The 14,248-nt window shown below is 44.7% G+C and overlaps 2 protein-coding genes across 5 annotated transcripts in view; both read left to right on the top strand.

Annotated features, from left to right (window-relative positions):
• Positions 1-14,248, top strand: part of AGBL4 (AGBL carboxypeptidase 4) — a 1,457,453-nt gene that overhangs the window by 1,182,711 nt on the left and 260,494 nt on the right. The gene's annotated exons all lie outside the window — the stretch shown is intronic.
• Positions 1-14,248, top strand: part of BEND5 (BEN domain containing 5) — a 55,603-nt gene that overhangs the window by 34,897 nt on the left and 6,458 nt on the right. For 2 of the 3 annotated variants that reach the window (XM_064281940.1, XM_003411093.4), the window contains 2 exons: positions 1,543-1,691; positions 7,766-7,979. In XM_064281940.1, the coding sequence (XP_064138010.1) occupies positions 1,543-1,691; positions 7,766-7,979 (363 nt within the window). Of the gene's footprint in view, positions 1-1,542; positions 1,692-7,765; positions 7,980-9,652; positions 9,726-14,248 lie in introns of all 3 variants that reach the window. The other variant, XM_064281939.1, reaches the window with a different exon arrangement.

Here is a 14,248-nt window from a genome sequence, read left to right as displayed (position 1 = left end):
CTTTAGACATTCAACCTGAGATCCCACACAGAGAGAGGAGAAACTTTGGTATCTGCTTCTGAAGTTTTAGAATTATTCATTCATTTTTTTGTCATTCTTCCATTCATTTAACATTGGGAGAGTACCTACTCAGTGCCAGGTGCTGGGGACAAAGAACAGAATAAGACCTAGGCCCAGCCCTTGAGCAGGTCATGCACCATTGGGAGATGCTGTCAAAACTATTATGATGTTGTCTGTAATTCAGTGCCCGTGGTCCAACAATTAAAGCAGCAGAGCCAAGGATGGGACCTGAGAGCTTTCTGCCAGGGCTGGCCATGCTCTTATTTACACTGTTCCACTCCCCAGTCATCTTGCATTTAGCTTGGTACAAGGCTTAACCCTAAATCTTTGGAGACTACAGAGATTCTGTTTTGCAGATGGCAACTGCCAGCAACTCAGGATTGATAATTCTCATTCCAGGAAGCCTTGTCATGATGAATTTAGTGACAAAACCACCAATACCTTCCCTACCACGAGCCAAAGTCTAGGATGTGGCAGTTGGACATAGAATTGCGACCTGATTGTTGTACGGGGCTGTAGTATATCAAGAGCTTTGTACCCAGTTGGCCACCTGGTTAGGATAAGAGAAGGTTGGACCATGAATTCATCAGTTATTTAAATTATATACACAGTCATGGCAAGCCCCTGCGGAAGTAGCCAAGCCTCCCATCCCAGTCAACTCCTGAAATGTTTGAATAGGAAGAATTTCCGGCATGCTAAACTCTTGGTTGGCCTTTGGTGTTGCTTCTCCCACAAAAGTAAATCAAATCATTCGGCCTTATTTACCCATTTCATCCTGTTTCTCTGCCCTTTGGTAATCAAGACACAATAGGTGATTTTTAAAAGTAGTCCATCACTTTAAAAAGCCAATGGAAGAAAAAAGATCCCCCTTAGAAACCTCCACCATTTATCTAGCTGTTTAAACCGCATGTAATTTTTGTTGATTGCATTAAAATAAAAATCAGGTAGCTGCTGGATCAGGCAATCAGGGGCTTGCTTAATCTCTACTGTATTTTAATTTCTTGGTTGAAGTGCAGAGGTAGCCTGGATACTAAGTGTGGGGTCGGATAGGCCCACTGCTTTTCTAGCCTTGGTGCTTCCTCTGTGGGGTTTTTGGAAAGTACACAATTTGCATATTCCAGTAATTGCCACTGCTTCTTCTTCCACCCAGTCTTAATAGAACCTCTTTGCTGTACAGGAAGTTGAGTCCCCGAATTTCCATTTAGACAGTGACACCGGATGAGAGTGCTTCTTGTGTTCATTCTTAGAGTCTAGTTCATTCTTGTCTTCCAGTTTTCCACCTTTTCCCTTGTGACATTCATACCTTATATTATTTTCAAGGCTGGGTTTAAGTGTAGTCCAATGGACAAAAATAAGCCAGCATTTTTTTTTTTTTTTCAGTTTTGGTGTCACTGTGTGCTGATAGATGCATAGTTTAAAAAAAAAAAATTGCGTTTTATTTTCCTTGGAGTTCTAGACAGATCTCTTTTCTTAACTGCCTAGGTCCCGCCATTGACTTGGAAAAAGTAAAGTCAGAATGTCTCGAGCCCGAGCCGGAGTTACGGAGCACTTTCAGTGAGGAAGCAAATACGTCGTCCTATTACCCCGCTCCTGCGCCTGTCATGGACAAGTATATCCTAGACAATGGCAAGGTAGTGTTCTCAGCTCAATATCGATTCCCTGCAAGTGGTGTGTTAGTCAGAGTCAAGGTGGAGAGTATGATGGGAGCTGGACTGGTCTGCCTCCTGGCCTAGCGCGGTGTGACTTTTTCCGGAATTCATGTGTTGTCACTAGTGTAGCTTTGCTTGGACTCATTCTTCTTCTATTTATAAAAAGGGTGGGGGAGGTACCAAAACAACTAAGAAAATGAAACTACATTTTAAACAGTTCACGATAATAGCGAGAAAGATTAAAAAGAAAAAAAAAAGCCACGGTAGGTTGATGAAACTTGTCCTACCCCCTATGAAACCAGATGCATACAATGTAAAAGGTGAAATAGAAATGAAATATTTGACTTACAGATAACAACTCAGTCTACATTCATTCACCAGTTACCAAGTATCCATGTGTTCTAAACCCTGTGCTAGATACCAGGGATCCAGAGGTAAATGAAAAGTGCTTCCTGTCCCTAAGCTGCTCTCAACTGTGCATTCAGTGGTGGTTAGCCCACAGTCCTTAGGATCACATATAACTCCTCAAAGTTTCTTGTAAGGCCCTTGGAAATAATCGTGAAAGAAAATGTAAGTGCTATTAGGAATTACATTGATAGAGGGATGCAAATTAAAGAAATGACCTTTGAAAGTCTTAAAGTCACATGATGATATAGTGGCAAAAGCAGGGCAAGAAGCTGTTATAACATCCAGTTGAATGGTCTGGGAAGACATGTATTGGTGCCCTTTGTCCAGGTACTGGTAAAATCCAGCTCTAGTGTTACGTTCTTTGCCACTGTGGCAGTGGGCATGTGCTATAGACATCACACTCAGTTCTCCCAAAAGAGTCATCTTTTCAGCCCATTTTTCTTGCCTTATGCTTTGAAAGGCCTCTGCTTATCCAGTGTCATTCCCCAGTGGGTTAATGAGAAAGAGAAGGTTTTTCTTATTTTGATTTGTCCAGATATATCCCTGCAACTGACCAACCTGAGCCAAAGTAAATATTGTCAAGCTGGGGAAATGAAACCTGTTAGTCTTCAGGGCTCCCTTGGATGTGCTGCCATTCCCTGCGCCTCCCACTAGCATTTCCTCCCCTGCAGAGACAGGACTGATGGAGCAGGCCATAGGCCCGTTCTGCCTTGCTTTACTCTAGCCAGCAGGCTGTACAGGTCTGCTTGGCAAAGGAGAGGTGATGTGACAGAGTGGACGTGGACAGCCTGGAGCGAGAGTTCTAGGCACAGCTCTACCTTGGTCCTACCTGTGTGACCTTGGATGGGTCCTTGCCTTCTCTGGGCTCGGCCTCTCTATCAGCGGAAGGTGGGATGGGGTTGATGTTCTCCATAGGCCTTTTATGATTCTAGGACTCTGTAGCTAAGTTTGGTGAACCTTCCCTACTTGAAGATAAAAAAGAAAAGACTATTCTGTCTTCATTGGTTTCTTCCCTTTAGTCGTGATCACGCTGGAAGTGACTAGAGAGTTTTCCTTAGTTTCCAAGGAGAACCTATTTCCCTCTTGCTTTGAAAGCTGATGGGCAATTTCTGAGCATTATTGGGGGGGGGGGCCTCTTTTGCACAGGTTGCTTTTTCCCCCCAGAATATATGTCTTTGAAACCTCACTGACTTCTTCACACATCAGTTGACCATCAAATCTGCAGATGACAGGTTTTTTTCATTAGTTTTTGCTGATATGTTGCTATTAAAACTAACCTAGTTTTTATTTACAATTTGCAGTTAGGCAGAGACTTAGCAATGGGGAGGAAAGAACAAGACACACGGGAAATGGATGACGGCCCCCAGAGCAGCAGTCTCACATCCCAGAAGTAGCTGTCATTGTTCTGCTGTAGTTTCTGAACCTCTCTCCTCTCTGTCTGCAAAGAACAGAGAGAGGCTTTAACATCTCTGCGAGTTCTATAGCGCTGGAATAGGATCCATTTCCTAGTAGGAAACGAGTGTTATCCTACAAAACACATCAAAAAGACATTTTTTTGATCAAGTCCCATCTGTCAGATGCCATATTTTAGTGCTCTCCATTGACACCTAAGGCTAACGTTTTAGTCAAACAATCTGCTGTGGTTTACATGAATAGGTCTTACCATAAAAGTTAGTGTATTGCTTCTCTTTGTCTAAGATTGTTTAGAAAAACTCATTGAATCGTAAAGCTGTAAAGACCATAAAATTTTAGTCTAATTTATATTAGTAATCATAGGAAAACACATCTAGAGAAGGGACTTGTCTGTGATTATACAGCAGGCTAGAGGCAGGGCAGGAACTGAATGCCAGATCTCTTGGTTCCCAGGCTAATGCTTCTTGATGTTCTGCTGACCTCTGGGGCCCTATCTGAAACACGCTAGCATATACCTGTGATTGGTCTTACCCAGGGCTGTTTCCTTCTGTGCTATAAAGCTGGCCTTGTACTCTACTGAATGTCAGAAAAATACTGTCTTCTCTAAGGAACAACAGCTCATCAGAACTGAAAACCAGCAGCATTAAGACATTAAATATACCCATCAGTTTCTTACTGCTTTGTGTTCAGACTTGCCCGATCGCTCCATAGGCCACAGAAGAAGCAAAGCCGTGGGCTGTAAAGGGCTGAATCAGGTGGTAAAGGTCTTAAGTGGGTTAGAAATTCAGAGGCAATAGAAATGAGTGTTAGGGTAGTTGAGGAATATCTCCTGGATTTGAATTTGGGCTTGGAAGATTGGTGGGGTTAAGAAGACGTAAAAGAAAGCATTCACTCCTGGACAGGGGAGTGGCACAAGAAGCAGAGACATGGGTGGGGGCAGAAGGCAAAGGGTATAACAGGTATTGGATGTATGTTGTCCCTCTGCCATTTTATTGATGTTATCTCATTTAATTCTCAGAACACATCTGTGAATTAGGTAGTGGTCTGTCCATTTTACAGTTGAGGAAGGTAAGGCTCAGAGAGGTAAAGCAGCTTGCTTAAGATACAGAGCTAGTAGGTAGAAAAGCCAGGGTTCCACCCAGACCTGGTGACTCCGGAGGCCATCCTTTCTGTTACAGCACACTGAAAGTAGAATTGAATAAAAGTTGGGGAGCTTCAGTGAAGTAACGGATATAGGTGGGAAATCAAGTTTAGTGGGTCTCACGGAAATGGGATTCTAAATGGTCTTAGAGCCAGGCTGAGGAGGTTGGATATTGATGTGACAGGAAACAAGGAACCATTCAAGATTCCAGAGGGTTGACATAAAAAATCACAGAGTTGAAAGGAGCTGCGGGAGTAGATAAGCGATGTTTTAGGAAAATTACTGTGGCAGTGTTGACAGGAAAGGTTGGAGGGAGCAGAATTGGAGGCAGGGAGGCCAGCCCATGGTCTTTCTGCTGGTTTCCTGTCAGTGGCAATGAGTTGCAATTGAGTGCTGGTAAGAGAAATGTCCAGGCAGGTACAGGGGAGAATTTGAAAGGAAAACTAACCGAACATTGATGTGTTAGAAGTCACCTGTTTCAACCATATCAGCATCACTGTGACACTGGCAGGGATGGCCAGGAGAGCATAGGCTTTGAGGTCACCAGATTTGGATTTGATTCTTGGTCCCAAACTTTGCTGATTGTATGTCTTAGGAAAAGCAATTAAGTCCCCCTGAATCTCTGTAAAATGGAAATAATAATTTCTACCTATTTTCGTCTTTTGATATTTCTATGAGGATTAAATAAGTTAAGTGTACAATAAAAAAAAAAAATACCTGGCTCATTATGTTGTTGTTAGGTGCCGTAAAGTCGGTTGTGACCCATAGCAACCTTATGTACAACAGAACAAAACATTGCCCGGTCCTGCACCATCACAATCGTTGCTATGTTTGAGCCTGCTGTTGCAGCCGCTGTGTCATTCCATCTCGTTGAGGGTCTTTCTCTTTTTCGCCAACACTTTACCAGGGACTGGTCCCTCCTGATAACATGTCCAAAGTATGTGAGACAAAGTCTTGCCATCCTCACTTCTAAGGAGCATTCTGGCTGTACTTCTTCCAAGACAGATTTGTTTGTTCTGGCAGTCCATGGTATGTTCAATGTTCTTTGGCAATACTGTAATTCAAAGGCATCAGTTCTTCTTCAGTGTTGCTTATTCGTTGTCCAGCTTTCGCATACATATGAGGGTCATTATAGGTGCTCAAAAAATATTAGTACCCCCTTCCCCTTATAGAGCATTGGCTAAAATGACTGTTATCTTTCTTTTAAGAATAATAAAAGATTACAGCAAAGCAAGGCTCGACATAGAAAAGAACAGATATCTTTGAAAAAATTTAAGTTGTCTGCCATCTAAGGTTTTCTGACTCTGAATTTAATCTGATTCAAAGTTCCTTGTTTTTCCCCAATCTCAGGAAGGCCTGAAGCCTGTGTGGGTGACTGGCCCCAGAGTGTCACCAAGGTAGGTAAAGTGAGGTCCAGCAAGGAACAGCAGGAAACTTGTCTCCAGCATGCCCCATCTGGCGCACAGTCTGCCACCTACAGTTTTAACTGCAGAGAAAAGGCCAGATTTGACCTTGGGTTGGTGTTGCCCAGCCAGACATAGGCAGCACACCTCATTCCAGGGTTGCTTATCTCGCCTGAGCCACACAGACACATTTGTGGTACTGAAGTTTGTAGCGCTTAGAGGCCAGGTGGATCTGGTTATCTGATGGCCTGCAGCAGTCTGAATGATCTTTTGAGCCAAAGGAGGCGAAGTCAGACATGGCAGGTGGATTGTTTACTTACTGGCATTTGTGGGTGGACTGTGTTGCCTTTTTTTTTTTTTCCTTTTTTTGATGTTTGCAAAACCTCAGTAATTGATGAAGCAAGAAGTGTTGTTGGCCGACCTGGCTGCCCATCTGCATGTGCCCACCTTCCTTCCCAAGCCAAGATGCAGTAGAAAGGTCATTTTTGAACAATCTTGCCAACCTGCCATCAGTTTGGGAGTGTGCAGTCTCTCAGACCAGAACTCTCCTGAAATTTATTCCCTGACCATGTCCATCCTACATAGATTAGACAGAAACTCAACATAAGTGACAGTGTCAAAGTCAAAACTAATTTTTTAATGGTGAATGTTAGTAAATGGTTTGTGAGTTGTTAAAAGAATTGGAAAGGAGAAAAAAAAATTTTTTAAGTCTGTAGCTCATTACTAGATCATTCTGGGTCTTTTGAATTTATCAGCTCTGCCCTGAAATGTTCTGATTGCTTCCCTTATAGAGAGCATAATTTTGGGTTCTGTGTGATGTGCTGTCAAAATCAGACCAGGTACATTGTGGTCATGTTTAATTTTTTTGTTTTAAATCATAGGAAATCAGAGCCAGAAGGAACTTATAAGTAAAATCCAACCCTCAGGTTCATAGATAGGGAAACTGAAGCTCAGAGACGGAAGAGAGCTCGCACAACCACGCTGCAGTTGGTGGCAGCGCCTGGTCAGCCGCACTCCGCACTCCAGCTGACAGTGGTTCTCAGACTTAACTGAACACTGTAATTACCTACGGGGCTTTAACCGGTGCTGTTGCCTCGTCTACACCCAGACGATTAAATCAGAGTCTCTGGGAGCGGGACCTTGGCATCAGAGGTTTTTAAAGCTCCCCAGGTGATCCCAGTGTGCAGCCAAGGTTGAGAATCCCTGTGCTAGGAGGATGTGTGTCCCAGAATGTTCATATTAAGGGGAGACAGGTCTTTCTAAAGTATCAACACAGAGTGGAGGTAAGCATGTGTATTGCTGATAAGGCTCTCAGCGGCCTTGGGATAAAATGAGTATAGGTTAGAATCCAAACTCTGCCACATAATAGTTGAGTGACTTTCAGCAAGTCACCTCACCATTCTGAACATGATTTCCCCAACTGAAATGAAAAAAAAAATGATGATAGTACCTTCCTTCCGGGGTTGCTGTGCATATTTGAGATGGCGAATATAAACCACTAGAATAAGGACTGGCACATAACAGGTATTCAGTAAATGATAGCTATTATGATCAGGCGTGAAGAGAGTCTGTTTGGTATTTATAGCATGAATCAATTACAGGTGTGTAACAATGTTCTCTAAAGGCCAAGAGAAGCCTCCAACTGCCCTCCTGTCAGACTAAACAGATGCTGGTGTTCTTATCCTGTTCAGGTCCATCTGGGAAGCGGGATTTGGGTTGATGAGGAGAAATGGCACCAGCTACAAGTTACCCAAGGAGATTCCAAGTACACGAAGAACCTGGCAGTCATGATTTGGGGAACAGATGTTCTGAAGAACAGAAGCGTCACAGGAGTTGCCACAAAAAAAAAGAAGGATGCAATCCCTAAGCCACCCCTCTCACCTCACAAACTAAGCATTGTCAGAGGTAGGTCACTGCAATGAAAACACAAGAGCTGAAATACCGTCCTTTGCTCTGTCAAAAATATACTAGATGCAGTTCAGTTCAAATGCTCACCAAAGTCTCTCCAAGCTAGGCCCTGGGCTGGGCACAGGAACACAGGGGCAGATACGAACCCTGGCCCAGAAGAGTACACATTTAGTAGGGGAAATAAGCTGTGGATACAAGTACAGTGCAAGGAACTAGCATGACAAAGGGACAGATAACATCTTCAGGGAGATTTCAGGAGGTGGGACTTCAAACTGGTTCTTCCCAGTTCAGTCAAGGCCAAGGACGCAAAACCAGAACAGATTTGAGTGAACCAGAATGATAAACAGAACAGGAAATACTACCCATCAAAACCCTGCTAGAAACCTCATCTCCCTCTTAGAAAATAAGGGCAGCGTATGCATTGCATAGCAACCAAATCTCTTGCTCTTGGAATTTTGAAGATTCGAAACAGAGGTGCTTCATTCAAAGATGGCAGCCGACTGCGCTGCTTTGAATGTGTATCGCTCTCCACAGTCCTGCCAATAATCCAGTCTCACGCATCAGGCTCTGCAAAGGGCTCGCTATACCTTTTCCCAGCCTCCTATTCCAGGGCTTAGACCTGTAATTTTTCCAGTTCCAGTTATTCCGTATCACCCAAATTGTAAAAATTAGGGTCTATTCTGGTTTTGCTTCATAGGCCATGACTGAACTGATTCAGAGCTCTGTCAGGAGTGGAGGTTACCCTTAGCTGGAAAATGGGGGAAGGATTTCTGGGGAAGGAGCCACTGAATTGGGCCTTGAAAGGTACATCAGACGTATGGACATAGATGTGTGGGAAGAGGTACTTCAGGAGGCAGAAGCAGCTTGAACAAAGGCTTGCAGATGGCAAAGGGATGCTGTGAAGATCAGTGGAGGTAGGCCTAGGGGATGCCCTTCTTGGGGATTCTAGCGTGGTACCTGCATCAGTGAATGAGGTGGAAACCAACTGATAGTCACTTGACTCAGCTTCTTTTCTGGTGTTTGGGGTAGGTGGGGAGGCAGACAAAGAGATAGGGGTCATGTCTGTCTAAAAATATGGCTACATCCTGGACTTTTTGATTGGCCCACCTTTCATCCTTCCTCCTTTTCTCACTCCCTCCTTCTCTCTTACCCACCCTCCATCCATTCTCTAAGCTCTACTGGCTATTGAGGACACAAAGAAAGATACGACACAGTCTTTATCTTCAGGGACCTTGTAGTCTCGTGAGAAAGTTGAACACAAGAAATACTAGTTACTGTATATTGTTATTGGGTGCTGTCAAGTCGATTCTGACTCATAAGGACCCCATGTGACAGAGAACTGCCCTGTAGGGTTTTCTTGGCTGTAATCTTTATGGAAGCAGATGACCAGACGTTTCTCCTGTGGAGCTTCTGGGTGGGTTCAAACCACCAACCTTTTGGTTAGCAGGCCAAATACTTAACTGTTGCTCCACCAGTGCTCCTTAATTACTGTATAAATAATACAAATTAGATAGGGACAGTGGAGTACTGAGGGAACAGAGAATATAGTAATTGCTAATTTTTTGCATGCTTACTATGTTTCAGGTTCTGTTTTAAACACTTATGCATATATTCGTTTAATCCTCATAGCAGTCCTACTGTTGGTTACTATTATTATCCCTGTTTTACAGATGAGAAAACTGAGACACAAAGAACTGAAGTAATTTGCCCCAGGTCATAACAGGTGCCAAGAGTCTGAACCAGGTGGACTGGCTTCAAAATCTGTGCTCCTAACCACTATTCTCAAAGTGTCTAGCTCTGCCATGTTTTGATGAAGACAGACTCAGTCAACATGTATACAGGCAGCCCCCAGGTTACAGATGTCCCACTTACGGACAACTTCTATTTACCCTTTAATGTTATGTAAATTTGCCCTCACTTTGAAACAATTGAACCAACCCCTACTCTCAACAAATTCTTCATCCCAATCACCTTTACTTGCTGTATGTGCAGCTTTTAAATCATTGAAAACCTTTAAGCCTTTTCTTGAACTAACCAAACCCAGACCAAACCTGTTGCCATCAAGTTAGTCCCAACTCATAGCAACCCTATAGGACAGAGTAGAACTGCTCCATAAGATTTTTCAAACTGCTAATTTTTTTTTTTTTTTTTTGCGGGGGGAGGAGGGGGCGGGGGTGGGTGTGGTTATCAGCCAAGCTCCTTAACTACTGTAACACCAGGGCTACTTCTTGCACTAAAGTAAGGCTAAATAAGAAGCATATACAACTCCAAGGGTATGGCTTCCAGACACCCTTTTAACCCAGCACTGAAGTCACTGCTGAGGTTCACCCTTCAGCCAAAGATTAGACAGGCCTATAAAACCAAACGAGACTGAGTGGGCACACCAGCCCAGGAGTAAGGACTAGAAGGCAGGAGGGGACAGGAAAGCTGGTAATGGGGAACCCAAGGCCAAGAAGGGGAGAATTTTGACATGTGGGGTTGGCAACCAATGTCACAAAACAATATGTGTATTAATTGTTAATGAGAAACTAATTTGCTCTGTAAATCTTCATTTAAAGTACAACAAAAAAAGAAGAACCATATATACCTGCTCTGACTTAACTACAAATTTTTAAAGACTCACCACTCAGGAACTGATCTAGTTCATAACCCGGGGACTGCCTATATTTCAAGCTGGCCTGTTGCCTCAGGGACAGACAACAAATATGTACATGAACAACTCAATTTCACGCACTGATGATGGCTGTGAAGCATGTATCGTATGTGATGTGACAGAGGACTGAGGAGGGATGCATTAGCTATGTGGTAGGAGAAGGCCTCTTTGAAGTGGTGACATTCAGCCCTGCAGGAGGCAGCAACCCTGCACAGGTGTGGGGGAGAGTAAATCAGGCAGGATAAATAGCAGATGCGTGTTCAAGGGAATAAGGAGCGCCATGTTTGACTGAGGAGTTTTGAGTGAGGAGAGAATGGGGTCAGGGAAGTAGACACAAGCCAGTGTTATAGGGTTGTACAGGCCCCTGTAAGCAGCTTGGACTTACCCTACTTGCAAAAGAAAGACAGTGGAGGTCTTTAAGTCATGGAGTGACCAGATGGGAGATGAATTAGGAGACTGATGCAATAATATTAGGGAAGGACGATGGTGCCATGGACTCAGGTTATAGCAGTAGGAATGGAAAACATGGCCAGATTCAGGGTACGTTTTGGAGGCTGAGATGACAGCTCACAGAGAGATTAAGGGACCACTGAGAGGTCACTATTACAAAGCTCCAGAGCCTGGATTCAAACCCACACCCCCAGGTGACTCTAGTCTGGGGCTCATTCCATTGTAACAGCCTCAGCTGGCTCGTGATTAATTGATTTAGGCAGCCACTTATTTCTAGATAATCAGAGGTAACCTTCAACCCGACTGCTGTCTGAAATGGTGAAGCCTGATTCGGAGGTCACCCTGAGAAGGAGACCTTCCTGGGGATGCAGCCCTGCCCCATCTAATATGTGGCTGACCTTTAATTCAGCTACACTTGTTGGAACGTGACTGAGCAGGTCCCAGTTGCCTTCAGATAACTGGCTGCCCCACCACCATCATGCTGTGGTATAAAATCATCTGCTTGTGTCTGTCTCATGCCCTAGCCTGAGCTCTGAGGATCCAGGGACCTTATTCGATTAACCCCCATGACCCCATTGCCTAGCATGGTGCCTGGCAGACCGAAGCTCAGTAGGTGTGGGTTGAACAAATGAAGCAGTGATCTGCAGGCCGGGTCTCCTGACTGATGCTTGGTGTGATTTCTTGTCAATCACTTTCCCTCCAGGTCTCTTTCCTTATCTGATACTTAGCCTCTTAAGATAGTGAGGCCTTCCTAGGATTATAGCTGGGGAGGGCTTTGAAATAGTCATGCTTGAGGTGTGAAAGGCAGTTGTGACTCTTTGTTGAAAAGTGAGCTGCCTCCGTCGAGCTCTCATGACCTCATCACAGTCATATCACTGAAGTTCACTATTTTCAGCTCTCAGGGTCCTCGGCCATCATCTTCCAGTGCCGTGGAATGGAAAGTACAGCCAAGTATCAAAAGCTCTGAGTTTGAGCCCCAGTTCTGCTTTGGTTTGACTTTGAGCATACTCTGGTTCATATTTATTTTTGTTTCCCCAAGCCTGGCACAGCAGCAGCACTAAGTGGACACTTGGCGTCTACATCTGTAAAGCCAGCATTACAGTCCTTGCCCTGGCTCCCACCACCCACGTACACATTTGAGCATTTCTTTAAACCCCATTCAGGCAGTGCTCTGTGCAGCTGATCTGATCCCTAGTGCTAAGAAGGAGGCAGAAGAGTACACCTCAGCTCTGCGGTGAACTCACTGTCCCCACCCCCATCAGGGACTTAGCATCACCTGCCAAGTCCTGAGTTTCCCATGCTGATCCCATTTTCCACACCCTTTTTCAACCTTCTCTATTTTACCACACATCATAGTCCACTCCTGTCTCTCTCTCAAAAGTCAGCCTTTTCCTTCACAGAAAAGGAACTCCCAAGCTTTGAACAACCACACCTACAGCCTTAATTATATCCCACTATTCTACCTCATGTCATAAGAGTTCCATCTCTTATCTGGGGCTGGTGACTCTCCCCATTTGGGCTCTGAATCCCAGCCGACCTGCCTTCCTAAGGACCTTTTTCCTCCAATTAAATGCCTGCTCTTCAGGTTCCTTCCCAGGGTCACTTATGTATTCTTTGATCACCATTTCTTAAAAAAACAAAGCACTCCTAGGTGCCACTTTTGTCACCCAGCCACTGCCGTGTCTCTCTTCCTTTTCACATCCAGGTTTCATGAAAGAGTTGTCTACACTCACTGTCAGTAGTTCCTCACCTTCTGTTCACGTCTAATGCTCCTGCCATCTGGTTTCCACTCCCAGTCCTCTACTGAATCTACTCTGCCAGCATCCCCAATGATTCCTCTTTATGAAATCCAGGGCACATTTTTCACCTCTTCTCCAGCACTGTTTGACTGCTTCTCCCTCACTGAGAAACTACCCTATGATGTCAGGATTTCTTCTACCTCTCTGGCTTCTCAATCTCCTTTGTGGGCTTGCCTTCCTCTGCCCTCTTCTGCCTCCAGCCCTCTTCTGTATTTTACAAAGCTTTCCTCGCTGATCTCCTCACTTCCATTGTTTCCATTGCCATCAATGGGCCAGCTGCCCTGGGTTGAAATCCATACTCCTTATCCTGGCTTTGCCTGGCCATCTGGCCTCTTGTCACCCCTCCGACCTCAACTCTCACCAGGCTTCCCACCATGCTCTCACCACACAGGCCTTTCAGTTCTTTCCTGTTCCCACCACTGCCATGCCTCCGCCTGATCTGCACATCCGCCGCCTCCTTGTCACCCAGAGTGGACTTCCCGAATGCCCAGTCTAAAGCGGCCACTCCATTACGCTCTCACATCGCCCTACTTAAAATCTCTGCGTAGCATTTCTTACTTATTCGTTTGTTCCTTTGATAATTATCTCTCTCCTCCACCCCAGCCCCATTAGAATGTAAGCTTCAGAGCATCTTTTTCCGGGCTAGTAGTTAGGAAAGTGTTTAGCATGTAAGTATTCAGTAAACATTTGTTGAATCAATGAATGGAGGCTTCTGGATCTGTATTTTACCTCAGCTCATACTTCTGACTTCCTGACCCTTATGCCCCACTGGTCATCTCTCACAAATGTCTGCATGACCTCTCTCTCTTCCTCCTTCTCCACAAAGCCTTCTGGTCCTTCCGTGTACCCTGTCATGGTGAATGACCCCTCTGTCTACAGCCCCGGCTAGAGACCTAGGCCTCATCCTTGACTCCGCCACAGCCCTTGCTCTTCCTCGGTCCTCCCTCAAGTGCCTCTGAAACTGTCCACCTCTCTCCACGCTCACTGCCCCTCTTTGCATAGGCCATGTCATTCTCCCCTGCACTACTATAGCAGCTTCCAGAGTGGCCTCCCTCTCTCCTGTATCCATTATGTGGCCAGAGTGCACTTTGAGAAACCAGATATGATCCCTTTACCACTGTCCCAGTTAGAGCTGGTTCACAGCAACCGTTATTAAAGGGTAAGCTTCTTAACGTGTCATAAAAGCACCTTCATAATCTGGCCCCTGGCTATACTGCCAGCTTTATTTTTTAGCAATCTTCCCCTTGAATGCTAAGCACTTACCATAATGAACTACTGTATTCCCTGAATAAGTCTTGTCCCCTCGTGCCTTGAGAAATTTGCAAATGCTATTCCCAGTATCGGAAACTCTGGTGGTATAGTGG

The sequence above is a fragment of the Loxodonta africana genome, chromosome 3, assembly GCF_030014295.1.
Source record: "Loxodonta africana isolate mLoxAfr1 chromosome 3, mLoxAfr1.hap2, whole genome shotgun sequence".
Lineage (NCBI taxonomy): Eukaryota > Metazoa > Chordata > Mammalia > Proboscidea > Elephantidae > Loxodonta > Loxodonta africana.
Note: the sequence above shows the minus strand (reverse complement) of the source record. Positions and strands in the feature narration are given on the sequence as shown.